General features: G+C 51.3%; 8 protein-coding genes across 8 annotated transcripts; 5 read left to right on the top strand and 3 right to left on the bottom strand.

Annotated features, from left to right (window-relative positions):
- Nucleotides 1–274: 274 nt before the first annotated feature.
- On the top strand, nt 275–5,947 carry PSV08DRAFT_413154 (glycosyltransferase; the record flags this gene model as incomplete). Its single annotated transcript, XM_014220548.2, has 3 exons — nt 275–573; nt 679–4,269; nt 4,322–5,947. The coding sequence occupies 3 exons, from the start codon at nt 275–277 to the stop codon at nt 5,694–5,696; spliced, it is 5,265 nt and encodes a 1,754-aa protein (XP_014076023.1). The 3' UTR covers nt 5,697–5,947.
- A 214-nt stretch (nt 5,948–6,161) lies between these two features.
- PSV08DRAFT_232989 (actin cytoskeleton-regulatory complex protein END3-domain-containing protein) lies at nt 6,162–7,717 on the top strand. The gene is made up of 2 exons (XM_014220549.1): nt 6,162–6,500; nt 6,557–7,717. The coding sequence occupies exons 1-2, from the start codon at nt 6,261–6,263 to the stop codon at nt 7,517–7,519; spliced, it is 1,203 nt and encodes a 400-aa protein (XP_014076024.1). The 5' UTR covers nt 6,162–6,260; the 3' UTR covers nt 7,520–7,717.
- A 66-nt stretch (nt 7,718–7,783) lies between these two features.
- Nucleotides 7,784–9,013, bottom strand: PSV08DRAFT_232990 (FAD dependent oxidoreductase; the record flags this gene model as incomplete). The annotated part of the gene is made up of 1 exon (XM_014220550.1): nt 7,784–9,013. The coding sequence occupies one exon, from the start codon at nt 9,011–9,013 to the stop codon at nt 7,784–7,786; it is 1,230 nt and encodes a 409-aa protein (XP_014076025.1).
- A 607-nt stretch (nt 9,014–9,620) lies between these two features.
- On the top strand, nt 9,621–10,283 carry PSV08DRAFT_252658 (NUDIX hydrolase domain-like protein; the record flags this gene model as incomplete). The annotated part of the gene is made up of 1 exon (XM_014220551.1): nt 9,621–10,283. The coding sequence occupies one exon, from the start codon at nt 9,621–9,623 to the stop codon at nt 10,281–10,283; it is 663 nt and encodes a 220-aa protein (XP_014076026.1).
- Nucleotides 10,284–10,975: 692 nt separating this feature from the next.
- On the bottom strand, nt 10,976–13,609 carry PSV08DRAFT_357266 (glycosyltransferase family 2 protein; the record flags this gene model as incomplete). The annotated part of the gene is made up of 3 exons (XM_066092937.1): nt 10,976–13,250; nt 13,302–13,468; nt 13,526–13,609. 3 exons carry the CDS (start codon nt 13,607–13,609, stop codon nt 10,976–10,978), a joined length of 2,526 nt encoding a protein of 841 aa, XP_065947985.1.
- Nucleotides 13,610–15,336: 1,727 nt separating this feature from the next.
- On the bottom strand, nt 15,337–16,466 carry PSV08DRAFT_252660 (uncharacterized protein; the record flags this gene model as incomplete). The annotated part of the gene is made up of 6 exons (XM_066092461.1): nt 15,337–15,432; nt 15,600–15,822; nt 15,867–15,914; nt 16,102–16,241; nt 16,296–16,378; nt 16,457–16,466. 6 exons carry the CDS (start codon nt 16,464–16,466, stop codon nt 15,337–15,339), a joined length of 600 nt encoding a protein of 199 aa, XP_065947986.1.
- A 458-nt stretch (nt 16,467–16,924) lies between these two features.
- PSV08DRAFT_366745 (armadillo-type protein) lies at nt 16,925–21,000 on the top strand (the record flags this gene model as incomplete). The annotated part of the gene is made up of 5 exons (XM_066093114.1): nt 16,925–16,943; nt 16,991–17,035; nt 17,102–20,380; nt 20,447–20,552; nt 20,731–21,000. 5 exons carry the CDS (start codon nt 16,925–16,927, stop codon nt 20,735–20,737), a joined length of 3,456 nt encoding a protein of 1,151 aa, XP_065947987.1. The 3' UTR covers nt 20,738–21,000.
- Nucleotides 21,001–21,582: 582 nt separating this feature from the next.
- On the top strand, nt 21,583–24,175 carry PSV08DRAFT_413160 (histidine phosphatase superfamily; the record flags this gene model as incomplete). The annotated part of the gene is made up of 3 exons (XM_066093949.1): nt 21,583–21,757; nt 21,815–22,986; nt 24,149–24,175. The coding sequence occupies 3 exons, from the start codon at nt 21,583–21,585 to the stop codon at nt 24,173–24,175; spliced, it is 1,374 nt and encodes a 457-aa protein (XP_065947988.1).
- Nucleotides 24,176–24,609: the final 434 nt, after the last annotated feature.

A 24,609-nucleotide genomic window follows, 5' to 3' on the forward strand; every position in this document is an offset into this window, starting at 1 on the left:
CTGCTCTCTATCTGCGTCCGACGAGTCTCTCTCGTTGTGTATGTGTGTGTGTGCCGTTTTCTTCTTTCTTCATACAGTCGTTTAATCCATTCACTCGCTATCCTGTCTCTTGCTGTCGCGTCCAGCACTAGGCGCTAATCCACCTCTCCTCCCACCCGTCCCTGACACCTTGGGACTGTGGTACACCTGACACGCCCTTACATCTGGCAGACCCTCGTTATAGCATCGACGCCCACGCATCTCCAGAAGGGGCGACCCGCCTCAGCCCGTCGCCATGAGCTTCGTCAACAACTCCCGCATGTCCGTCTACTCGACGGCCTCGACTTCCGTGCCGCGCGGTGGAGCCCAGCCCTCGCAGACTTCCACCACCACGCTGCTCAACACCCTCAACTCGGCCTACAAGAATGGCCGCTCATACAACCTTGAGGCCAGCACCAGCCTCGTCGTCAACACCTGGGTCAATGCTAAGAGCATCGTTGACAACCGCATTGGCGGCACCGTCGACCTCGAGCTGGGCCGCAAGGCGTGGGAACACGCTCGCAGGAGAGCAGAAGATGGGTGCATAGTTCTGGCGTAGGCACTTCCCAATCACGACTGCACTCCGTTCCAACCTCACTAACAACACTTTAGTTCGCTCCATGCATCAAGCCCCTCGCTATTTTCTCCCTTCGTGTCCAGCCTGCCGCTCTCACTTCCCTCGAACTTTTACATTGCCCTCGAGGCTCTCAAGGCCTTCACCCACTGTGTCACCCCTCAAAACCCTTCTGCACCTCGCTACTCCGCATTGGCCTCCATCTTCACCATCAATCTCGCTGGCACTGTTGTCGGCGCCGAGATCAAGTTGTCCACATCTGGCCTTGACGTTCAACAGGGCCTGCTCCAGATCCCCTCGCAAGCCGGTTTCCGTGCGTTTGACGTCTTCTACTACCTCAACTCCAGCTCCGCATCGAGACAGGAGAAGGAATACCTCGACATTCAATCGCTAGACAAATACGCCCTTCTCCGCCGCTCCGGTACCTATGAAGCTCCTTCTTACCTCCCCGATGCCGACGATGCCGCCGCTTCCGAGGACTTCCGCGCCAACCTCAAGGCTATTGGCATCAAGGGCCAGAAGTTGACCAGCCTCATCAGCTGCCTGACTGGTCTGCTCAAGCTTGGCAATACCTTGGACTACTTCATGGATGAGGAGTCTCTTGCAGCCGTGTGCGACGATGTCGAGGCACTGATGGATTTGCCCGAGGGCACCCTTCGTCAGAAACTCGCCTCCAATGAGCGCGAAGTCGTCATCGGCGGTCTCTACGAGGCCATTGTGGACTTTGTCATTGTCCACGCCAATGCCTCCATCAAGAACGAAATCCATCGCGCCAGGAATGGCTACGCTATGGATGATAGCGATGGTAGTGGCATCATGACACCTGGTGGATCCGAGGACGGAGACATTGTCAACATTACTGTTGTCGATATTCCTAGCCGTGAGCTTGGTAAAGCGGTCGCACTTCGCACCGTCTTCGACGATAGCGAAGGCATCAACGCCGAGATGCGCGAAGACGGCGTACCCGTACCTCCAGTCGCTAACGCGGTGCTTGAGAGCATGAGGGACGCCATGCAAGTCTGTGGTGCCGAACTCGGCATCAATGGCGCAGCTCTGCGCGAGAAAGAGAACGACTTGGAGAGGCGCGAGGCGGTCCTGGACAAGCTCGGTCTCGAGATTCCAGACCAAGACAACTTCGTCAAGAAACTGCTATATCCCGTGCCCAATGGCGGTATCGTTCTCGGTAAGCACGGCCGCTTCGATCTAGCCATGACTGTGGCCAGTAGCAGAGTCTGGTTCCAGCTCGCACTTCACCCCTCCGACAGCATTCCTACATCCTTGAACCAAGATCTGAATTCCACCTGGCAAGCGGGTGTCATCTCCCGCCAACTACGCGAGTGGCGTCTCCCAGAATGGGCCAACCGACGCAACCGCAACCTCGACTTCACTGCCGATTTTGACCACCACGAGTTCCATGACCGATATGCCCCTCTTGGTTGCATGGACGGCCAAGAAGGCATTCAAAACTGGATTCTTCAGCGTGGCTGGAGCAATGGTGAAGTTGTGGTTGGAAAGGAGCGCGTATGGGTCAGAGAAGGCGTATGGTGGGAAGCAGAGTCACAGCTCGACCTCAAGACCCAAGAATTCGGTGCTTCTGGCGTCATGGGAGGCATGGTTGGTGCTGGTGCTATGGACAGCGCATACAACAACCAGCTCCCACCCACCGCGAGTACCTTCTTCCCGCCTCTTCCCGACGCGCGATCCGCCACTCCTCAAAACCCGTTCCAGAGCACGACTAGTCTTCACGCAGGCGTTGCTGCGGATGCCAAGTCTCTTGCTCCCACCGCCCGTACCGTGCCAACTACTGGGCCTGGTGATTACGGTCTTGGCATGAAAGGCGATGAAAACAAGGGTGTCTCTTACTTTGACCTCGAGAATTCTGGCAATGGCGTCGTCACTCAGACCAGCTTGACTACTTCCCGAAGAATATGGGTTGCGTTCGTCTGGGCAGCCACATTTTGGGTCCCTTCACCACTGCTCAAATGGGTTGGGCGAATGAAGCGACCTGACGTTCGCATGGCATGGCGAGAAAAGCTTGTTTTGGTCATGCTCATCATGCTGCTCAACGCCACGATTATCTTCTACATTGTCGCTTTTGGTAAAGTCCTGTGTCCCAACAAAGACAAGGTTTGGGACACGAAAGAAGTGTCCGCTCACCAGGGTGCAAGCGATTACTTCGTCAGCCACCACGGTGTTGTCTACGATTTGACCTCTTTCTGGAGGAAGCAGCACAGTGACTCCAACACCGAGACCACCAATGAGCGCATGATGGAAATGGCCGGAGCCAACATGGACCCCTACATCATCCCGCCGCTATATCTTGCCTGCCCCAATCTCATCCAGGATACCCCCCAGAACCGTGTCTTGCAGCTGAAGCTCAACACCTCCATCGCAGAGAGCCTCAACTCTTTGGCTGTGCACACTTCCGGCTCGCAAACGAACATGCCTGACAGCAAGGCCTTGAAACAAGAAAATTGGTACCCCAATGTGTTCCTCCCGGCTATCAAGCAATACCGCAAGGGACAACTTGTGTGGAAAATTGACGACATCAAAAATCAAGGCCAAGACGACAACCGCATGTGGTTCAGGCTCAAGGAAAAGGTCTACGACTTGACAAACTACTTCGTTACAATCGACTATATGCAAGACCTTCCCCAGTACAACTTCCTCGACCCCACTCTAGTCGACATGGTTAAGAACAACGCTGGTGGGGAGCTTTCAGAGGACTTCTCGAACAAGCTCAACGAATCTTCGCAAGCCTACAATCTTCAATGCCTGGACAATCTCTTCTACATTGGTAATACGGATTTCCGTAAGGATGCCAGGTGTGTGGTCAACGACTACATCCTTCTTGCCTTTACCATTATCCTCTGCTCAGTCATTGTCATCAAGTTCTTAGCTGCGCTCCAACTGGGTTCCCGAAAGCGCCCGGCCAACCAAGACAAGTTTGTCATTTGTCAGGTTCCAGCATATACCGAAGGCGAGGACTCTATCCGAAAGAGTGTCGACTCACTCACTGCTCTCGCATACGATAACAAGCGCAAGCTCATCTGCGTCATTTGCGACGGAATGATTGTCGGTGGTGGTAACGATCGCCCTACGCCCAAGATTGTGCTTGACATTCTTGGTGTTGATCCAAAGGTTGACCCACCAGCGCTTCCCTTCTGGTCTGTCGGTGAAGGAAGCCAGCAGCTCAACTACGGCAAGGTCTACTCTGGTCTTTACGAATTTGAAGGCAACGTCGTTCCGTACATTGTGGTCGTCAAGATGGGCAAGGAGTCCGAACAATCCAAGTCCAAGCCCGGTAACCGTGGAAAGCGTGATTCTCAAATCTTGCTCATGAGCTTCCTCAACCGTGTTCACCACCGATCTGCTATGAACCCGCTTGAACTCGAGATGTTCCACCAAATCAACAACATCATTGGTGTGGACCCTGAGCTGTACGAGTATCTGCTCATGATTGATGCCGATACCTTGGTCAAGCCTGATTCTCTCAACCGTCTTGTGGCAGCCTGTACCCACGACTCCAAGATTGCTGGTATTTGTGGTGAGACGAGCTTGGAAAACGAGGACAGATCCTGGTGGACTATGATCCAAGTTTACGAGTACTACATTTCGCATCATCTGTCAAAGGCTTTCGAAAGTTTGTTTGGCAGTGTTACGTGTTTGCCTGGATGGTGAGTATTCCGTCATTGATTCCACTGCTAGAACGTTGCTAATGTGTTTTAGTTTCACCATGTACCGTCTCCGTACTGCCGACAAGGGAAAGCCTCTGCTTATCTCGGACAAGATCATCAAGGACTATGCCGACTGCGTTGTAGACACACTGCACAAGAAGAACCTGCTCTCGCTTGGTGAGGATCGTTATCTGACGACCCTGATGACCAAGTACTTCCCTCATATGTCGTACAAGTTCATTCCCGACGCCTACGCCCTCACTGCTGCTCCTGATACCTGGAGCATTTTGCTTTCCCAGAGACGTCGATGGATCAACTCCACCATTCACAACTTGGCTGAACTTGTCTTCTTGAAGGATCTCTGCGGTTTCTGTTGTTTCTCCATGCGATTCGTCGTCTTTGTCGATCTTTTCGGTACTCTCATGCTGCCGTCCATTTGCGCATACTTGGTCTACCTGGTCTATATGGTCGCTTCCGGCACAGGGCAATTCCCATTGCTGTCCATTGTCATGCTGGCTGCCGTGTACGGTCTGCAGGCACTCATCTTCATCATCAAGCGACAGTGGCAGCACGTTGGATGGATGATCATCTACATCATATCGTTCCCCATTTACTCGTTCGCGCTTCCCATGTACTCTTTCTGGAAGCAGGACGATTTCTCGTGGGGTAACACTCGTGTCGTTATCGGTGAGCAAGGAACCAAGCAAGTCCTCACGACTGACGAAGAGGGCTTTGATCCAAAGGCCATTCCCATGATGCGATGGGATGAGTATGCTGAACGCAATGATCTCCCCGGTCGCCGCGGTCTCCCAGGTATGGGCACTGAGAAGGGCGGCTTCAACGCACACGAAGACGAGGCTTATGAGATGAACGATATGCAATCCGTCTACTCGTCAGTCAAGCCAGCATCGACCGTCCTGTCCAACATGCATCACATCTCGCACATGCCACCTCAGTCTCCCGGTCCCTATCAGGGCATGCAGGGTCGCCAGTCATCATACTCGCACATGACGCGGTACCAAGACAATCCACAAGACGGCCGTCTCATGTCCATGGGCAACATGAGCGACCATTACCGCAACAACACGGCGTCTCCCTATGGTCAACGCCAGAGCATGGCTGGGTTCCAGAGCTCGGATAATCTCATGGCGTCTACACCACCGATCCGCGGACGAAGCCCTCTTAGCTATGGTGCCAGCCAGTCACGCCCAGGCAGCACTACCAACTTCCAGACCATGATGAACGGACCTAGTGATGGTCAAATTATCGAGACTGTACAGGCGTGTCTCAAGGACGCGGATCTGGACCGGGTAACGCGCAAACAGATCATCGCGCTTGCTGAGCAGAGGCTGCAAGCGCAGCTGACGGGCGAGCGCAAGATTTTCCTTGCCCAGGCTATTGATCACGAGCTTGCCAACATGGCTTAAGCAGTGAGTACAGAGCAAGGTTGAAAAAGGTTGCATTTAGCGGTGTTTGTTTTTTTACATGTTTTTGCACGATGCATGCAGTCTATCGTTTGATTGTACATTTTGCACACGGGTGTAAACCAAGTAGGAAAATGCGGGAATCTCTGATTTTTCGGTTGTATTGACATTGTTGGGTTGATGTGAAGTGTAATAAGGAGTTGCTACGTACTTAGACAAATAAGGATCGAATCGAACCTCAGAGAATGTTTTGTATGTTTTGATTTATGGAGTGAATGTTGTGATTTGGATGTGTCAGAGTGAGCTTCTGTTGCTGCTGTCTAATAATCTACATGGGTGCTAAGCTTACGGTCTGGTGGTGGAGAGGATGACGACGATGGGGTGTCGCGGGTTCCGCTAGTCAGTCGCAGCCCGATGGATGGTACGTACCCACCCCCGGGCCAGCACCAGTCGCGGCCAGACAGCTCCGCCATCCCGACCGCCCGCAACTGTACCCAAACGTCTCCCATACCGCCTTGGTTTACTTTACTTTCCTCTCCTTCTCAAGGCACATATCACTCCTGCAACATGGCGCCGAATCGCATCGAGCAGGACGAAATCGAAAAGTACTGGGAGATCTTCAGCTCACTCAGCAATGGCGGTACCCATCTCGACGGCGCGCAGGCCGCCCCTGTGCTCAAGAACTCGCACCTCCGCGACGATCAACTAGAGCGTGTGTGGGATCTTGCCGATGTGGACAATGACGGCAAGCTGGACTTTGAGGAGTTTTGCGTGGCTATGCGACTCATCTTTGACCTGATCAATGGGGTATATCGCACACGACAAAGTAAGGCATCATACGCATACTAACAAGAGCCTTGTAGGTATCGGTCGATGTGCCCAAAGTCCTGCCCGACTGGCTTGTCCCTGAATCAAAAGCACACCTTGTACAAGCGACACGCGCTCTTACCGGTTCACAACCCGCATACGAGACGGTTGAAGACGATGACGACACACCGGGCCTGCGCGACGGCTTCGACTGGTACATGTCGCCCGGAGACAAGGCCAAGTACGAGGAAATCTATACTGCGAACCGCGACGGCCACGGCAACATCACCTTTGACAGCCTGGCTGGACTGTTTGACAGTCTCGAAGACGTGCCGGACTCGGACATACGCTTTGCATGGAACCTAGTCAACCCAAAGGCAAGAGAAAGTGTAGGCAAAGACGCTGCTCTGACTTTCCTGCACATTCTTAATCAACGAAGCGAGGGATTCCGCGTCCCACGTAGCGTACCCCCGTCGCTACGGGCAAGCTTCGAAAAGGCGCACATAGACTACGACATCAATTCCAGCGCCAACTCGCGATGGGCGGCCTCACGCGATGAGAATACCGCCTCGGGCCGTAAAGCAAAGTTTGGCGACGCATACCTCACACGCCTGGGTGTCGGTGACCGCGCAAACAGCTACGGTGCGCGAGGCGGAAAGGGCACGGATTTTGGCGGCCGCACAACAGAAGACTGGGAAGAGGTCCGGCTCAAGAAGCAACTGCGTGAGCTTGAGCAAAAAATGGCGGATGTGGAGAAGGAAGTCGAGAAGAGGCGGCATGGCCGTAACACAGATAGCAAGCCGGCGCTTGTCAAACGCGAGCTAGAGCTCTTGCTTGACTACAAGCGTAACGTTCTCAAAGAGCTCGACAATGACGACGGAGGTGCAGTCAAGGGGCTGGGTGGTATTAGAGAAGAGATTGAGACAGTAAGAGAACAAGTCGAGGGACTACAGGCGCATTTGGAGAGTAGAAAGGCCGTTTTGGAGGATTTGAAGAGACAGATTGAAGATGAAAGGTAGAAATGCCGGGGAATGTAAATTTAGACGTGATCAAAGGTTGTAATTTAATGCATGGGCAACATGGGTGTTGTCCACCATTAGAAATTTTGTCCCACACATTTTCTTTTAATGCCTGGGTATCTGATATGAAGAATTTCACAGAGATGTGTTCAACATTCATTCGCATTTGTACAAGCATTCCTAGACGTCCCGCACAAACATCCAAAAAAAAAAAAAAAAAAAAAAAAAAAAAAAAATCGAGCAGTAATTCAGGATACTCAAAAATTACCGATACAACAACCCCTCCACCTCCTCCGCAATAGCCAGACAACTCGTCAACCCGGGACTCTCAATCGCCAACAAATTCACCCACCCCTCAAACCCTTCCTCCTTCTCGATATAAAAATCCTGAAACCCTTTGCCCCCATTTGTCGCCGCCAACTTCCCCAACTTGGGCCGTATACCCACGTAATCCGGAGCTATGGCATCGGCCTGCACAGCGGGCAGATACGTCTTGATGTCTGCAATAGCGGCTGCTAGGTTCTTGGTGTTGGGAGTGTAGTCCGAGGGCGAATCGGTCCACTCGACGTCTGGCCCGAAGCGGATGCGGCCAGAGAGATCGAGCGTCAGATGCGTGCCCAGCCCCGCGTGGCCTGGTATAGGAGCGGGATAGATGAGGGTGCGTGTGCGGGGCCGGGAGCTGCTGTACGAGAAGTAGGATCCTTTTGCGTAAAAGGGCGTTTTTTGGCGTGACGAGGGCAAGATGGTATTTGCGAGGGGAACGGCGTAGAGGCCTGCGGCGTTGATGAGCGTTTCTGATGTTATGGTGCTTGTTTCTTCAGCCGTCGTGCTGGTGGTGATTTCCCAGCCGCCGCGGCCTGAATCTATCGGTGTGATGCGGGTGACGGGCGAGTTGAAGGCGCAGATTCCGCCGTTGTTTTCAAAGTCGCCTTCGAGGTACTGCATTAGGCTGTGGGAGTCTATGATTCCTGTACTGGGACTCTCAAGGACGCCTGCTTCGGCGCGGACCTCGGGTTCTCTTGTTGTTGCCTCTTGTTTGCTTAAGAATCTTGTTGGTACACCGATGCTCTGGGCAAAGTCGTGCACTTTTTCCAAAGCCTCCATTTGCTCGGCATCTTGGGCTACAATCCATTTTCCGGTGTTGCGGTGGGGGATGCCTTGTTGGGCACAAATCTCATACAGTAAGGCTTTGCCTCTGATGCAGAGTTTGGTTTTTCGAGACGAGGGGCCATAATATAGTCCTGCGTGTATGACTTCGCTGTTCCGTGAACTTGTCTCTGTACCTGCGGATCCATGTTTCTCTATCAGGACTGTCGAGGTTGAGGACCGAGACTGCAATTTACGGGCTATAGCAAGTCCGACAACACCACCACCTATCACAGCGTGTGTGAAGTCTGCATCTAGGCGAGCTGTGGATACAAAGGATCTATCAAGAGTCCTTGAGTGTTTGAGAATTTTTGGCGTTGTTCGTTGGACGACACGAAGTGACAGCATGTTCAATTGGAAGAATCGTGATAAAATAGAAAAGATACGCAGGTAAGCAGGGTTAGACAGGACCGCAAGAAGATCAACAACACGTGAGAAATGGCGAAATAGCGGCCATGTCGAAATTGGAGGCTTACTTTCTGTCGTAAGACGGTTATCGATGATCAATGCTTAGCCAATCCCTGCAATCCTACTTTCCCGTGACGTAAGGTGAGCTTGTCGTAGGTTCCTGACGCTAATGCAGCGGGGTCTTGCAATCGTGACCGTTCCATTGGAGCCTTTGCAACACATCTTCTCCCATCTATCAAGACGACTTGAGAAAGCGAAAACAAACCCTCTTGTTTCATTTTCTAATCAAGCTATCAACAGCCTATTGACTTTGACGGTCTTGCTCATCTCTGCCCAGCTGTGCGCCTCCTCACTCTCCTAGACAGCGTCGTCATCACACTCCGTCTACTGCGAGCAATCACGACAACATCCATTGTTGGCTTGAATGATAATAAAGGCATTCACGAGTACGACAAGAAAAGCGAACAAGCGCATACTCAACCGTCTGTTCCACAACACAACCCACTCGTGTACATCTACGCTTGTATCCCGCGTCAAAGCCGTGACAATGGCCTCGAACAACAACAAGACAACGCCCAAAATAACTTCGCTCACGGACCTCCCCTCTTCAGAGGCAAAATGGATCAAACTGCAAAAGGCGACCTACACGGACGCTCACGGCGCGTCTCGTGTCTGGGAAATTGCTAGCCGCAAGACAACGGGCAGCGCAGGTGTCGACGCCGTGGCCATGGGCAACATCATCTATCACCCCAGCAAGCCACCATCTACCATTGTAGTGATCCAGTTCCGCCCGCCAGTCGGCGGATTTACCGTCGAGTGGCCCGCTGGCCTCATCGACAAGGATGAGACGCCCGAGGAAGCAGCCGTGCGCGAGCTGTACGAGGAGACGGGGTACAAGGGCACTGTTGTCTCTACCTCTCCAGCTGTGGCTGCGGACCCCGGCATGACGAGTGCGAACCTGTGTCTATGCATGGTGGAGATTCATCTGAAGGAAGGGGATCCCGAGCCCGAACAGCACCTGGATGAGGGCGAGGACATCCAGCGTGTTAATATTCCCGTGGCAGAGCTGTATACGCGGCTAGAGGAATTTGCCAAGGAAGGCTACGTGGTTGCGGCGAAATTGTATCACTGGGCAGCAGGCGCACAGTACGCGATTGACCACCCAGAGTTGTTCCAGAAGGTGGGGAAGAAGGCAGAGGGTAGCTTGTAACATGTACGCCCGTTATGTAGTTGTGTCCACTAATCATACCACTGTTGACATGTCTAGAAATAAGTTGTACATACCAAACAGATCTCTTATTCCGAGATCTCTTACCCAAAACACCACAAGGAGCTGGCCAAGGTCTTTGAGGGTTGTGCTAGCGTGAATTACTGGCAACAGTTGAACGCCATATATTTACTTGACAAAATCACGGTTCAGCAAGGTCATCACATGGGGTACATTTGACAATCTCGTAGCAAAAATACATTTCAATGCTCGTCTTCTTCAAAATATAGTCTAGACATTAAGCACAACGGTTTATCCAGCCCATCACATGGTCCCATGTACGTGTATCAACCTTAGCAAGGCTTGTAATCGAGAGCTCTCCACCCGTGAGCGACGCCAAGTCATAATTCGCTGACGTCGTGCAGCAAACCGTAATTTTTTCCAGTCAACCCCCCTCCCTCCTTCCCCCAAATCATTGTATAGTGATAGCCAAAAAGTGTTATGTACACCAATAAAAGTCGGCAAAGCCACAAGCTGTGTGGTGTATTGCTGATAAACGCCGGAGAATCCAAATGCATGACAAAGTGTAAGACAATCAGGAAAAAGGGAATGCTAGAAGGCCTGTCGAGCGACTGACTATTGGAATTGCAGACGGAACAAGAACCGAAACGCTCAAAAAGAAAGAGAGATTGGGCTTATTTGCTAGGCTTCTGCTTGCTGAGCCTGTTTCGCTTCTTGGAGTCGGACGAATCACTGCGTCCGTGGCTTGCAGCGGGGATGACGGGCTGACCAAGCGGCGCAGGTGATACATCGCGCATCAAACTGCTCTGTTGAGGGGCCTGAAGCTCAATGTCATCGCCTGGCGCAGTCTGGACATAGCTCTGGTACGCAAGGGGGCTGCGTCCCTGTCGTTGGTCCATGCTGTTTGAGCGATTATATGACGGCTTTGGCGACTCGAGCGGGGACTTTTGCTCAGCAGAGAGAGGCGAGGTGCGCGATTGTCCGAGTCGTTGAGTGTTCTTCAAGTTGTATACTGAGTCGTCGTCGACGGAGTCAACCGACTCGCTGTACATGCCCTTGCTAGCACCGGCACTGACTTGGTAGGGTCCAGTGCGAGGCTCCTCGAAGAAGGCACCACCGGCGGGCTTCTGGGTCTGTTGCGTCTTGTGGTATACACGGGCATCCTCGGGATCCATGAAACTCTCGACACGACGGGGGAGGTAGACCGAGTTGTTGGCAGAGGTGTCGTAGGAGGCGAAAGAATCCATCGAAGTACGTGGGTGCAGAGGAACATGAGGAACATTGGGGTTGCGGGGCATGGTGTTGGGCAAAGTGAGGCCAGAGTCGTTGCCTTGTTGGTACCATCCGTTGGGCAAGCGCTCTGCAGCAGCAAAGCGTCCATCGATGTTGTCTGAGGGCTGGAGAGGGGCAGCGCCAGCGTGGGACTTCTTGGCCTCGGCGGCAGCCTTGAATGTCTCGGGAACGACATTGAGATCGTCACCGGTGGCCTCTGCATTCTCAATAGCCTCTTGAGGAGTTGTTTTGGCATCGGCAGTTCCAGCATCGGCACGAGGTCCTCCCCATGTACGCTGACCGGCAGTGAAGATACCGTAGACCATGTACATCCAGTTGAAGAAGGGGTTGATGACGAACATGAGGGGGTACAGCATGATCTTGTAGCGGCCGAGCTTGGCACCAAAGTACAACATGAGAAGCCAGTTGAGTCCAAGGGAGATTGCGATGAAACCGACGGGCAAGTTCTTGACTGCTTGCGAAGTGGTCATGAGAGAAATGCACAGGATGAAGAAGAGAAGGGCAGTTGTTCGGATGGTGTTCTGCATGAAGCGAACGACGAGGAGGATGGGGTAGCGCTTCCAGAGACGGATGTCAGTCAACATGCACACTTCGTTGGTGATGAAACCCAGGAACCAGCGGCGACGTTGCTTGAGCAGCGATTGATAGGTTTGCACAGCTTCGGTCTTGCAGAAAGCACCGGGGTTCATCTGGATCTGATAACGTTCCTTGGCGCCGACCATGAACAAGTGGGTGAGCCAACGGTCCTCGCCCAGGTGGCACTTGCCGTAATCGAAGAGGTCGTCACATTGCTCGGCCTTGTCGGCGAAGTAGTACTTTGCCATTTTGCGGAAGGCCGAGAATCGAAGCATGGTAAGAGCACCGGGCAAGCAGGTGACGGCACCGCAACCGGATTCGACCGAACGCTCAAACAGCTGACCGTGAACGTACTCCATGTCCTGGAGAAGGGTGATGAGGGACTGCTTCTCAGTGGTCGATGTAATGACACCAGTTTGGGCCAACATGTTCTTCTTGCTACCAGGCTTGAGCTCCATCTCGTACATGAAGTTCTGAATGCACGTCTTGTCAAGAATACAGTCGGAATCGATGAAGAGCACAAACAGGTTGTCGTTGCGCTTGAGGTACTCGGTGTAGATCTTGTCAATCAGCTTAAAGGTCCTCTTCTGGCAGTGGCGCTTGCCACCGTGGGGGAAACGCGAGATTGTGATACGACAGCTGCGGTAGATGACGTCGATGGACTTTGGGTACGAGTCGAGAGTAAGGGGCACACCAAGCTTCTCGATGGTGTTGAGGTAGAGCTCGTCCTCCTGGTCTCCGTCGAACGAGAGGAAGATATGCAGGCAAGAAGGTGGGTATTCACAGTCGACGAGCGAATCGCAAGTTCGCAGCAGAATCTCGGGAATCTCCTTGTAGCAAGGCATGACGATGACAACCTTGGGAGCCGACGACTCGTCGAGAACCGACTTGATCCTGCGGGAGCGACCAACCGAGTGGGTGACGAGCTGGTAGACGCAGAACAGCCAGGGAACCGTCAGGAGACCGGCAAAGGACCAAAAGGCAAACCACTGGAGGAAGCCAACCATTTCTTCGGGAAAGTATTTGGTCACCTGCGGGGGGAGCGGCAGGGTGACGACCATGATGGGCAAGAAGATGGCACTGTTGCTGTCAGAAGCAGTCTCTTGGGGGAAAGAGGCGTGGCTAGCTTACCGGAGAAGGAAGAAGAGAATACCAAAGAAGATGGACAGAATGCGCACACTCATGGTTTCTGCCTTTTGGAAAACTTTGACGATGCAGTACATGAATGCAGCGACCCAGAGAAACCACTCAAGCAGGGCCATGAGCATGAGAGGGGCGATGATGGAGACATAGACGATCTGGGGCAGTCAGTGAGCAGGGGAAACGGCCGGTTTGGGGATCAACAAAACACTCACGTCTTTTGTTGGCCACGGGTCGGTGATGTCGGGGATGCCGTCATCTGCTCGGGCAACGAGGCCCATGAGGTGGTGCGAGGCCATTGTGGATAATTAGGCGTATGTGGTCGTGGTATGGCTGGGTGGAAGTAGCGAGTGTTGATGTCTGTCGCGGACAGTTGTGGAGCGAGTGTGGAAGGTGCAGGCGTGGCGGCTGCGCCGTGAAGCTGGGAAGCAACGGCAGCAGCAGTAGTAGTAGTAGTTGTTGTTGTTGTTGTTGTACGAGGCTAGAAAATGGTCGTCTGGGGCTCTAGTGAAGAGCAAGAGTGCACAAATGCGGTGCACACGGAGCCTGGTGCTAGCTGTCGATGGCGGCCGTGGCTGGCGGCGGCGGCGGAGGCAGCGGTAGCAGTAGCGGTGGCGGCAGGGCTTTTAATGCGGCGGGGGATGGGAGGGTTTGAGCGGTGGTAAACGAGTGTAAAGGTTGGGAACAAAGGAAGCAAGCAAAGGCAGGGCTCAGGGCAGGAGCATGGAGGATGGCAAGGCGAGGGAGCAACGGGCGGGAAGCAAGCAAGCAAGCAGATGCAACGAGGCGCCTGCAGGTGAAACGGAACAAAAAGTCGTCGTTGGCCTCGCAGCAGCGGGACTGGCCTGGTTTACAGGCTGGTGGGAGAGGCGGCGAGGGCGCGCGGGCCACGGCGCCATGTCCCAGAGCGGGCTAGCGCGGCTGGGCGGCAGTTGGAAGGCGCGATCGGCACAGGGGAGGGCGGCGCCCGCTTAGGCAGGCCTGCCCGCCTCCTTGACTCGAAAACGAACGTCGTGCAGGGGCTGGGGGAGCATCTGCCCCGACACGGTATTACCACGGCATGCCAACTGTTGCACGCGCTGCTCGTCGTCCATTGCACGTTTATTTTGGGCGCCCGCCCCCTGCCGTCGCCTGGCTGGCATCTGGTGCGCCGCGCACCCGCTGGCATTGGTCTGGCCTTCGCTTGCTGGCTGCTGCTGTCCACGGCCGGGCGTGTGGCCTTGGGCCCGCACAGAACAGCAGCGAGCATGGCAGTCGGCACACGGCAGACGGGCAGTCACAATGGCACTGTAACATGACGTCCTGTCACCGCGTGCGCATGGCGATTGGAGATTGGCACGCTGCTTCCGTGCCGCTACGTGCCTATAGCATTGCCAAGGCCTGGCTAGCCTCGCCTGCCGGCTGGCTTTGCTGGCCGCTCAGGGGGGCCTCCACACCCACACACTGCCATGCCATGCCATACCACACCACCCGCCAGGCGCCTCTGCCGTTGCTGTCCCTATTTACTTGGCTAGCACCCAACCCCTAGTCGTCGATTCATCTTCGTCCTGAAACTCGGACGGCAAGCCTGCCCCTCATGTCCATCTGTCACACCGCGCGCGGGAATCGCTCTTCGCTCCTACTTGGTCTGCCCGTGACAGCAAACGCTCTGCATCCGTTTCCCCCCCTTTCCCTCGCCTTCTCCTGCGCCGCTATGGCGGGGAGCATGGAAGCGCTAGGAAAAATACTCTTGCCAAAACACGAGCATGCAGTGGGGATGCTAGAGCGACCCGCTGCAAGAAAAAAAAGCACAAGGCGGCCGTGGCAGTCCCAACACGCTGCCCAATGACAGACACACAGGCCCCGTGCTGCATCCGTTTGTACCCACACCCGCAGCTGGCCATTTTTAACTCCCCCCTCACTGCCACTGCTCTTCTCGGCGTGGTCCTCGTCATGTCGCATATGGAAACATGGGTGTTGCACCTCGGGAGCCACTTCAGCCACCAGTTGCGATTAGGTGTACATTTCGCCATCCCGTATCCGCCGCTCATGCCTCCGCCGGCGTGCAATCGATAGTGCTGACTCCCCCGCCTGCACCTGCTTCTGCGCCGTTTTTGGCCTGAGGACCCGTCGCCATGGGAAACTAAGTGTCCATGTTCATGTGCCCATGTTCCAGTGCAAATGCAAACCCAATCGCCCGCCACATGCCACAACTCGTCTGCATCCACGCCCGTGCTTTCCAGCCTGTCCTGCTGCCCTGCTGCTTTTCCCACCTGCTTCAACCCTTGCCATGTTGAACAGACAGCACACCGCCCACTCGTTGCTGACTTGGCCCATGATGCTTTCCCCCTTGGGTCCAGAATTGCCTCTTGCCGGAGCCTCCTCGTAAGGAAAATACGGCCATTTAGCCGCCCCCCTCCCCATGTCTCTTCTCGAATCATCCGCCATGGCGCCGTCGTATTGTCTACTGCTTGACCCTGCCACCTCAGCCTTGCCCTTGCCCTTGCCCTCGTCCTCGTCCTCTCCCTCCCCCCTAAATTACATACACATGTCCACCACGTCCAAGTACTTATTTACTTAGAGTGGGATGCCTCATTACACCATCTGCCCGGCCCAGTGTTCCATCTAAATGTAAATCAAGTCCAGTCGCAAGCTAAACCAGGTGCCCTGCCCCCATACTCAGGGGGTTTACTTGTTCTGTAGATATTAAGACGCTATTGGTTTTGCTGTTTCAGCTTCCCGTTATTGCTTCTGCCCGTCTGGCAACGCCGCCACTGGGGGCCTCGTCCGACTCTGTACATGTATACCTAACATGGTTCGAAACTCTCTGAAAAAGGGTCCTTGCCCTTGTGCAATATGCAAAAATGGTACCCCATCGTCTTGTTGGTCGGTTTCGCCCTCGCTTGGCAATGCTGCCGCAAAAGCTCTAGTATCATGTCCCGTGCCGCGGCCCTGGAGCAAATACATACATGTTTGATACAAACTACAACCAATAGCACCACCTACTATATTCATGTCTACTTTTTGTCGTGTCTGCATCGTGTCAGTTGCCTGCGCCGGCAAAGACACATGGTCCGCTTGATTATAGCCTGTACGTAAGTAGCAGCAGAGCTCTATTCAGCACATCATGGTTGCAAGGCTGTGCAATCAACCTCTTTGAAGCTCACGAATGTCCATTCTTGAGCAAACAGCATGCAATTGTCATCCATCATCATGGACTTTTTGTACTTGTCCACGGAGTGCAATTCAAGTCGACGACTAGTCAGAGCCGGAGGAGCACCACGATTGGCCTGGCACATCCAAAAATGCGCTTAGTCACCCAAAACCCTCTCTCTCTCTCTCTCAACCGCGGGACACTGGACTGGAATGACGCACGGACAGTCACGACAAGTGAAGCCGCTGCAGGTACAATTTACACTCACTCCAGCGCGGGACCAGGCCAGAAATCCTCTCCGCCTCGGCATTGCCAGAGTCGCAAACACCCATCCTCTCACGCCAGCTTGTTCAACCAAGCCCAGACAAATGCAGGCAGCAGCTGCGCCCGATATATCTCCCGTCTTCCATGTGCGCGTATCATAACCGATCCGTGCTATCGTCCGCTGCCCCTCCACAGCTGCGGCATCGCCTACTCCACCATGGAGCGGCACAGAAAGCGTAGGCTCCTGCATGCTGCTTCGTTGCCTGCTGCTAACAGTAACCAGGAGAGCTGCGTGAACTCAATGTTCGCGCCTGGGATGGCGACCAAGGTAAATGACTCTACCACGCTGACGATTCCCCCCCCCCCCCCCCCTCTCGTGCTGACCATGCAACAGATGTCTTTGCCGTCCAAGCCTCGCTCGATTCGTCCATGAAAAAGAATACCGCCTTTATCAAGCGCCTCCGAACCGCCATCAATGCACCTGCCCAAGCCCAGTTCCTCCAAGAAATTCGCGCCTTGTCCCTCCATAAATACCTCTCCGAAATTATTTCCGCCTGCTACGAAGGTCTGTGCAAACTCAAGACTCCAGGAGAAATTGCCGCCGGTGTTGAAATTGTTAGCGCTCTGCACCAACGTTTTGGCCCCGCCGAATTCACGGGATATATTGGCTGGTATATTGGGAGGGGACTTGCGACCCCGGACAAGTCACACCTGAAAACCCTCGCACAGGATGTGCGCGAGCGGGAAGAGAAGGAGCGCCTGGCGCGCCAGCGTGTGCTGCTACGTGTTGCTACAGAACTCTGGCTTGTCGGTGTCTTGAGAAGTCTGGATGACGTGACCCGACCCGAAGAAGCGAGCAAGGGCAAAGACAATGGCAAGCTGGTTGAAGGCTCGACAAAGACAAAGTCTCGCGCAGAAAACGCCGACGCCGAGCCTTTCCCGCTAGAAGTCTTGAAGGACATGCTTGGACACGACCGCGAACATGTCAACTTGCCCTTGGTTGTCATATTTGTCAAGGCTTTTGCATGGGATATACTCGGCACCAAGCCACCTTCTGCAGAGGGCCGCAAGACTGTCAATGATGACGGAACTACAGTGCCCGAAAAGAACGGTGACCTGTCTGGTGCCGAGGAAGAAGACGAAGCCAGCAAAGACCCGCCGCTCATCTCTCCAGAACTTCAGCAGCGATTCAAAAACATCCTCACTCGTTACTTCGAAGATGTCAAAGCACATGTCCTCCGCGATCAAAAACACATACTTAGCCAAGGCCGCAAGAATGCCGAAGCATATGTAAAGTCTGGAGAGGTCTTTGAGGATCGCCAGTCCAACTATGAGAAGCAGATGAAATCGCAAGAAAAGCTTATTGCAAACGCTCAAATCCTGGCTGACGCGTTGAACACGGATATGCCAGACTTGAAGGAAAAAGACGGCTCTGCAAATACGGGTGATGGTTCCATTGGCCTAATCAAAGCCGGCGAATACCTACGTGGCCAAAGCGACGGAGCTGGTATTTGGGAAGATGAGGAAGAACGCCGATTCTACGAAAACCTTATTGACTTGAAAGACCGCGTTCCCGGCATTTTGCTCGAGGAGGTTAAGAAGAAGAAGGCTGATGGCGACGAGCAAGTTGGCAAGAAGATTGAGCCCAAGACCGAGAGCTCCGAAAAGGAAGCAGCCGATGCAGTTGCCGATAGTAAAGCGGCCGACGGGGATGACCAGTCTACTGCCATTGCCAACAAATCCGTTGGCGCACAGGTCGATGCTCTTTTGGCACGCCTACCAGAACTTGCAACCAAGGATGCAGTAGACCAAACCGCAATGGACTTTTGCTTCTTAAACTCCAAAGCTTCCCGGAATCGCCTCATCAAGGCTGTCCAGGAAATTCCAAAAGGACGGTCCGACCTGCTGCCTCTCTATTCTCGACTGATTGCAACCCTCGGCAAGTACATGTCTGACGTACCCCAAGGGCTGGTGTCCTACTTGGATGAGGAATTCAGAAGCCTGCAACGGCGCAAGTCTAAAGACTTTCTCGGACAAGTGCGTACACAAAATGTTCGCTACCTCGCCGAGTTGACCAAGTTCGGTGTCGTTCCAGAGCACGTCATTTTCCACTGTCTCAAGGTCAGCCTGGACGACTTTTCACGCATGAACATTGAGATTATTTGCAACTTGCTCGAGAACTGTGGCCGATATTTACTCCGCAACCCAGAGACTTCTCCTCGCATGGCTTCTTTCCTGGAAACTCTCCAGCGTAAGAAAGCAGCCCAGGTCATCGGTCAGCAGGAGCGTATGCTGATCGAAAATGCCGTATACTACGTGAACCCTCCACAACGTGCCGCAATTGAACAAAAGGAACGCACCCCGATTGAGCTTTTCCTGCGCAAGATCATGTACCAGGACTTGACACGTCGCTCGCTCGACAAAACTATCAAGCAGATTCGCAAGATGCACTGGGAGGAAGAAGACGTGGTCAATCTCCTTCACAAAGTGTTTGCAAAGCCCGGAAAGATCAAGTACAGCAACATTCATCTTCTCGCCGTGATGCTGGGAACCATTCATCGGTTCCATCAAGACTTTGCCATTTCTGTCGTCGATGACCTGCTCGAATCCATCACCTTCGGACTGGAGTTGAACGATTTCAAGTTCAATCAGCGGCGCATCTCGGAAGTCAAGTATCTTGGAGAGTTGTATATATATCGGCTTGTTGATTCGCCGCTTGTATTTGACACTCTCTACAAACTCTTGAACTACGGCTGGGAGGGCGGATACATCCGACCTGGAGTCTACAACCCTCTTGATCTCCCGGACGACTACTTCCGTATCCGTTTAGTCTGTAACCTCCTGGAAACATGTGGCATGTACTACGACAAAGGTGCTGCAAAGAAAAAGCTTGATTTCTTCCTTACCTTTTTGCAGTACTACGTTTGCATGAAGGAGGCGCTGCCCATGGATGTAGAGTTCATCGTCCAGGATGCATACAATCTTGTTCGCCCGCAGTGGAAGATGATCACAGACCCGGAAGAAGCCTCACGTGCTTTTGCCGAAGCTGTCAAGCAAAACTACCAGACAACAGCAACCGACAAGCCTGTGGAGCCTGATGATGATGACGTCTCCGCGTCCGACGACGAGTTAGATGGCCCAGACGACGAGGATGTTGAGATGCCAGAAGGGGAGGGCGACAAGTCGTCTGGCGAGGAAGAAGACGAGTCGGAAGATGATGAACCGGTCAAGCAAGCTTCGTCAGACGAGGAAGAGGAGCGCATCGTCGTGACACGCCAGGAAGATGAACGCGACCCGGAGGCTGACGCCGAGTTCGACCGTGAGCTTGCTAAGCTCATGTCTGAGAGTGCAGAGTCGCGCAAGCATGATCGAAAGCCTGTATTTGATGTGCCGTTACCCATGCGGCGCGCCCGAGAGGCTCCAGTAAACGCCGAAGACAGTGGAGGCGAAGCACCAGCTCCAGTTGCTCCACCTTCATCGCAGACCATGAAGTTTTCGCTGCTTAGCAAACGTGGCAACCGCACGCAAACCCGATCTATTGACCTACCTTCAGACTCAACTTTTGCTGTCGCCATGCGCAACAAGCAACAAGCGGATACAGAGGAACGACAGCGCATCAAGAGCCTTGTTTTGAACTACAACGAAGCTCGCGAGGATGCCGACGATACAATTGGTGATTTGCCATTTCTTTACACCCTTCATCCTAACACTAGTGGGCAGCATACTAAATTATTTAAAGGTCTGGACAAGACTCCGAATCCGTATGCGCAGCCCCGCCTTGACAAGGCTGGTACCAATCGCAGCAACCAACGCGCAAGAAAGCTGCAACTGTCAGATGTCAACTGGTATGATTCCTATTCTTCCCCCCGAGAAAGTCGCCTTGTGTCTCGCACAACGTCTGCTTTCGCACATGCTCCCCCATCAGTCTTGGCATCGAAGCGTTGAGGCGTTGTGCTATTTCCAGGCTTCTTACAAATCTCATTATATTATTTGCTGTCAACATGAATCCGACTGACTGTTTAGGACCTGATTTGTTTTTTGATCTACGATGCTACGACTAGCATCCAATATGAACAACAGCAAAGCGTCTATGCTTGTCAGCGCTACTGCAAAAAAGCATACTATTTCGGATGGCAGACATCACTGGTTGATCAGCTCCATGATGATATTGCGACTACATTCGACAAACTAAGCAACGGCTTCCATCACAAGACGAACAATGGACGGCGCCCACAACAGGGCGTTGGTCAGGTAGATGAGAACGCTGTGGTCTTTGCGCACGTAGAGTTGTAAAAGGAGAGGAAGGCTTTGATGAAGCGCAATGTTGACGAAGAAGTGTCTATCTACGCGTCACCAACCCACATGTCCCGTTCACAATAGGCGGTAATATACTTGGAGACATATTTCCGGCTGTGGAACGGTCACGATGGTGTCATAGCTGGCAATACCAATCAGTCTTAATAGTCTAGTACTCTTGCTTGCACAACCCAAAATTGCAATCTTTTTCCATCTTCACTGGCCCGTGATGATAGCTAGAGCGGATTTTCGTGACATCTGAGAAGTGCTGAGAAAACAGTTTCCAAGCATGCTTCCTAAGCTTGAACGCAATACGCAATAGACGGCAGAGATGCTGTATGCATAGGTGTAGATAACAAGCTGCAAGTGACGATATCCAAGCCCTTGGCACTGCCGCGTTGGTGCGGCGCGTTGGATTAGTGCATCCAAAGTACCTAGTGGGACCATGTACGTCACTGATGATTGAAAAGACAACAAAACAGCGCGCGTCGCCCCATGTCAAGCTTCTGGATTCCATCCTTGTAGATAACTGCAATTGGCCCCATAATTGCACGGAAAGCTTGCCCGATGACTGCTCCGATGTTTTTGTCTGCTTTCTTGTTGGCTGCTCCAGCCTCGGCTTTGACACTACCCGCGTTTCTACAGACCCAAGGCCAAGCACAGTCACCACTTCGGCCACTTGAGCATTCGCAAAACTACAAGTTCGACCCGCTGCTGCATCTTCCTGGCATATCGCCATACTTTGACGCTATAGGTCCGTACCTTGTGTTGCGAAACTGACTGTGGAACAATTTACTCATTCTGCAAGCAGGTTTCGGTCTCGAGCACACACCACCAGTGGGTTGCCATGTCACGGCGGCAAGTTACATTATTCGCCATGGCGCCATCTACTCGAATGACGATGAGTACGAAGAGTACATCAGCCCTTTTCTTTGGAAACTGGAAAAGCACAGACAGGGATGGTCAGGACCGCTGGCTTTCATGAGCAAATGGCAATCACCCATCATGGAGGACAAACTGGAAGATTTGACCCCATCAGGAGCCGTAGACGCAAAACATGTTGGAAAACATCTGCTGCAGCGCTACCCGCATCTTGTCCCAGAAACAAGGAGAATATTGGCGGACAAGAAGAGCAGGACGTTTGACACTGCCGAAAACTTCATCAAAGCTTTCCCTCAAGAGAATGACATTGAGATTGTGCGCATCACGGAGAATAAGAATGGTTCTATGGAGTACCTTATTCCACACAAGTCCTGCAAGAATTTTTCCAAGAAACCAGGCCAAAAGGAGCAGGAAAAAGTCATTGAGCTGTATGGCAAGAGTGTTGCAAAGAGACTCTCCCCATATGTACCCTTCAAGCTAGAACCCAAGGACATTGTAGGCTTTCAGATGCTTTGCGGCTACGAATCTGCCATCAAAGGTGAGCGCAGCCCCATTTGCGAGCAATTCACAGACTCGGAATGGATGGCGTACGAGTATGCCTGGGACCTGAAGTATGCTCACATGGTCGGCCCTCTCAATCCACTGTCGCCTTACCTCGGATTTCCCTGGTTGCAAGCGCAATCCGAACTCTTTGCACATATTGAAAAACACGACATACCTGGTGACGGCTGGCCCGACAAGCAACGTTTCTTCCTCGGTTTCACCCACCGGGAAGTACCACCGTTCATTGCAACAGCCCTAGGACTTTTCAATAGCTCATCAAATGCAGCTGAACAGTTTCCTACCGATCACATCAATTGGACGCGTGCATGGAGAATGAGCGATTTGATTCCTTTCCTTGGACACGTGGGCATGGAGAAGATGACGTGCGAAAGAGGAGCTGAGCATGGTGACGGCCCCGGCATCTATGTCAGGTTCATTGCCAATACGGCCCCGCGCCCGATTCCTACATGCCAGGATGGGCCTGGTGCGAGCTGTGAGTTTGGGCAGTTCCGCAAACTTATCGGTGAGGGAGCAAAGGCACACAAGGACTTTCACAAAGTGTGTGATAAGAAGAAATGCAAGGATGCTGCATGTGTGGACGCGGAAGAGTGAGGCTCTACTCATTATTTGAACTTGCTTTTATCTTTCTTATACCAATATTACACCAAACATTATATAAGAAAAATAATATTATAAACTAAAGTTAATAATTATAAGTAGTAGCCTTCGTTATAACTAAATTTTAGTTATTATACCAAATAGAGATTTATCTATTTAATATATACCCGTTAAGAGGTGTATTTTAGTAGTAATACTGACTTATTTTCAGAGTTTAATATAGTCTTATAGAAGTCTACCTAAATCTGTTTATTATATACTTCAACTATAAAGTTAATTTTTTTAATACTTAATTTTAGTAGGTTAAAGTATAGCTTACTATTCTTTTCTAAGATAATTAATCTAATACGCTATATAGTAAATAGAAGAAAAAAGTTAAGTAATAAGTAGTAGAATAATATATTATAATATAGTATTATGTAACTAGATCGTAGTAAGGTGCTCTACTTGTAAGCTGCGCACCCTAGTAAGCTGCGCACTCTACTAAACTTAACCAGACGCTCTATACTACCACTACTATACTATAATAATAACGCTCTATATAGACTTCTTATAAAGGTAGAATAAGCCTTACTATTACCTTCTATTATAATAATAAAAAATAATCTCTCTACGCTCTTATAATAGCTTAAAATATACTAGAATTAACTCTTTAAATAAGTCTTTATAGTATTTAGCTATAATTAAAGATAGTCTTTACTAAGTAAAAGCTATTACCTATTAAAGAGTAGTCTCTTATATAGTAAATTCTAAACCTTAATTAATAAGGCTTTTTACCTTATATTATTAACGTATAATATATAGTAGATACTCTTCTTACTACGCGTAGCTAGAATCTACCTTTAGTACCTATTAGTAAGAACTAAGTATTGCGCTTTATCTAGAGCTAGCTAGATCTTTAAATAAAGTAGAGTAGAAAGCTTAATAGCTAGCGCGCTAACTCTAAAAATTCTATTATAATTATAATATAATTTAAGCTAGTAAAAGAGACGCGCTAAATATATAGTATTATAGACTAGAATATTTATAACTTTAATAAGACTAAATTTATAATAAGTAATACTAAATTATTAAAAGTTAAAACTAGCTCTAATAGAATAAGCTAGGTAGTTCTTATATAGCTAGATAACTATAAGTAGATAATAGCTATTAAGTATATTAACGCGTCTAGCTAGTCTCTACTACCCTTTATAATCTATTTAGTAAGGTTTACTAGAGTAGCTAGTATTAAGGCTTTCTACTAGACTAGACTATTATAGTATTAAATAATAGCTAGATAACTAATTAGCTTAGCGTAGAGTAGATAAAGTACTTTAATTATTATATAGCTACTTATATAGCTAGAGTCTATTAGCTTCTTATTTTAAATAGCTATAGTAGCTATACTATACTAAAGTTTAATTAGTACTACGCTAATAATAAAATTATTATTCTCTATATACTACCTTTTACGTTATATCTTCTTTAGCTAATTAATATAAGCTATTTCTTATAACTTAAGCGCGCGTATAAATATAAAATTTAAAAGCTTACTTACTAAAGTATATATTATATTAATAAGAT

Source organism: Bipolaris maydis (genome assembly GCF_028858645.1).
Source record: "Bipolaris maydis strain C4 unplaced genomic scaffold PSV08scaffold_18, whole genome shotgun sequence".
In the NCBI taxonomy this organism is placed as follows: Eukaryota; Fungi; Ascomycota; class Dothideomycetes; order Pleosporales; family Pleosporaceae; genus Bipolaris; species Bipolaris maydis.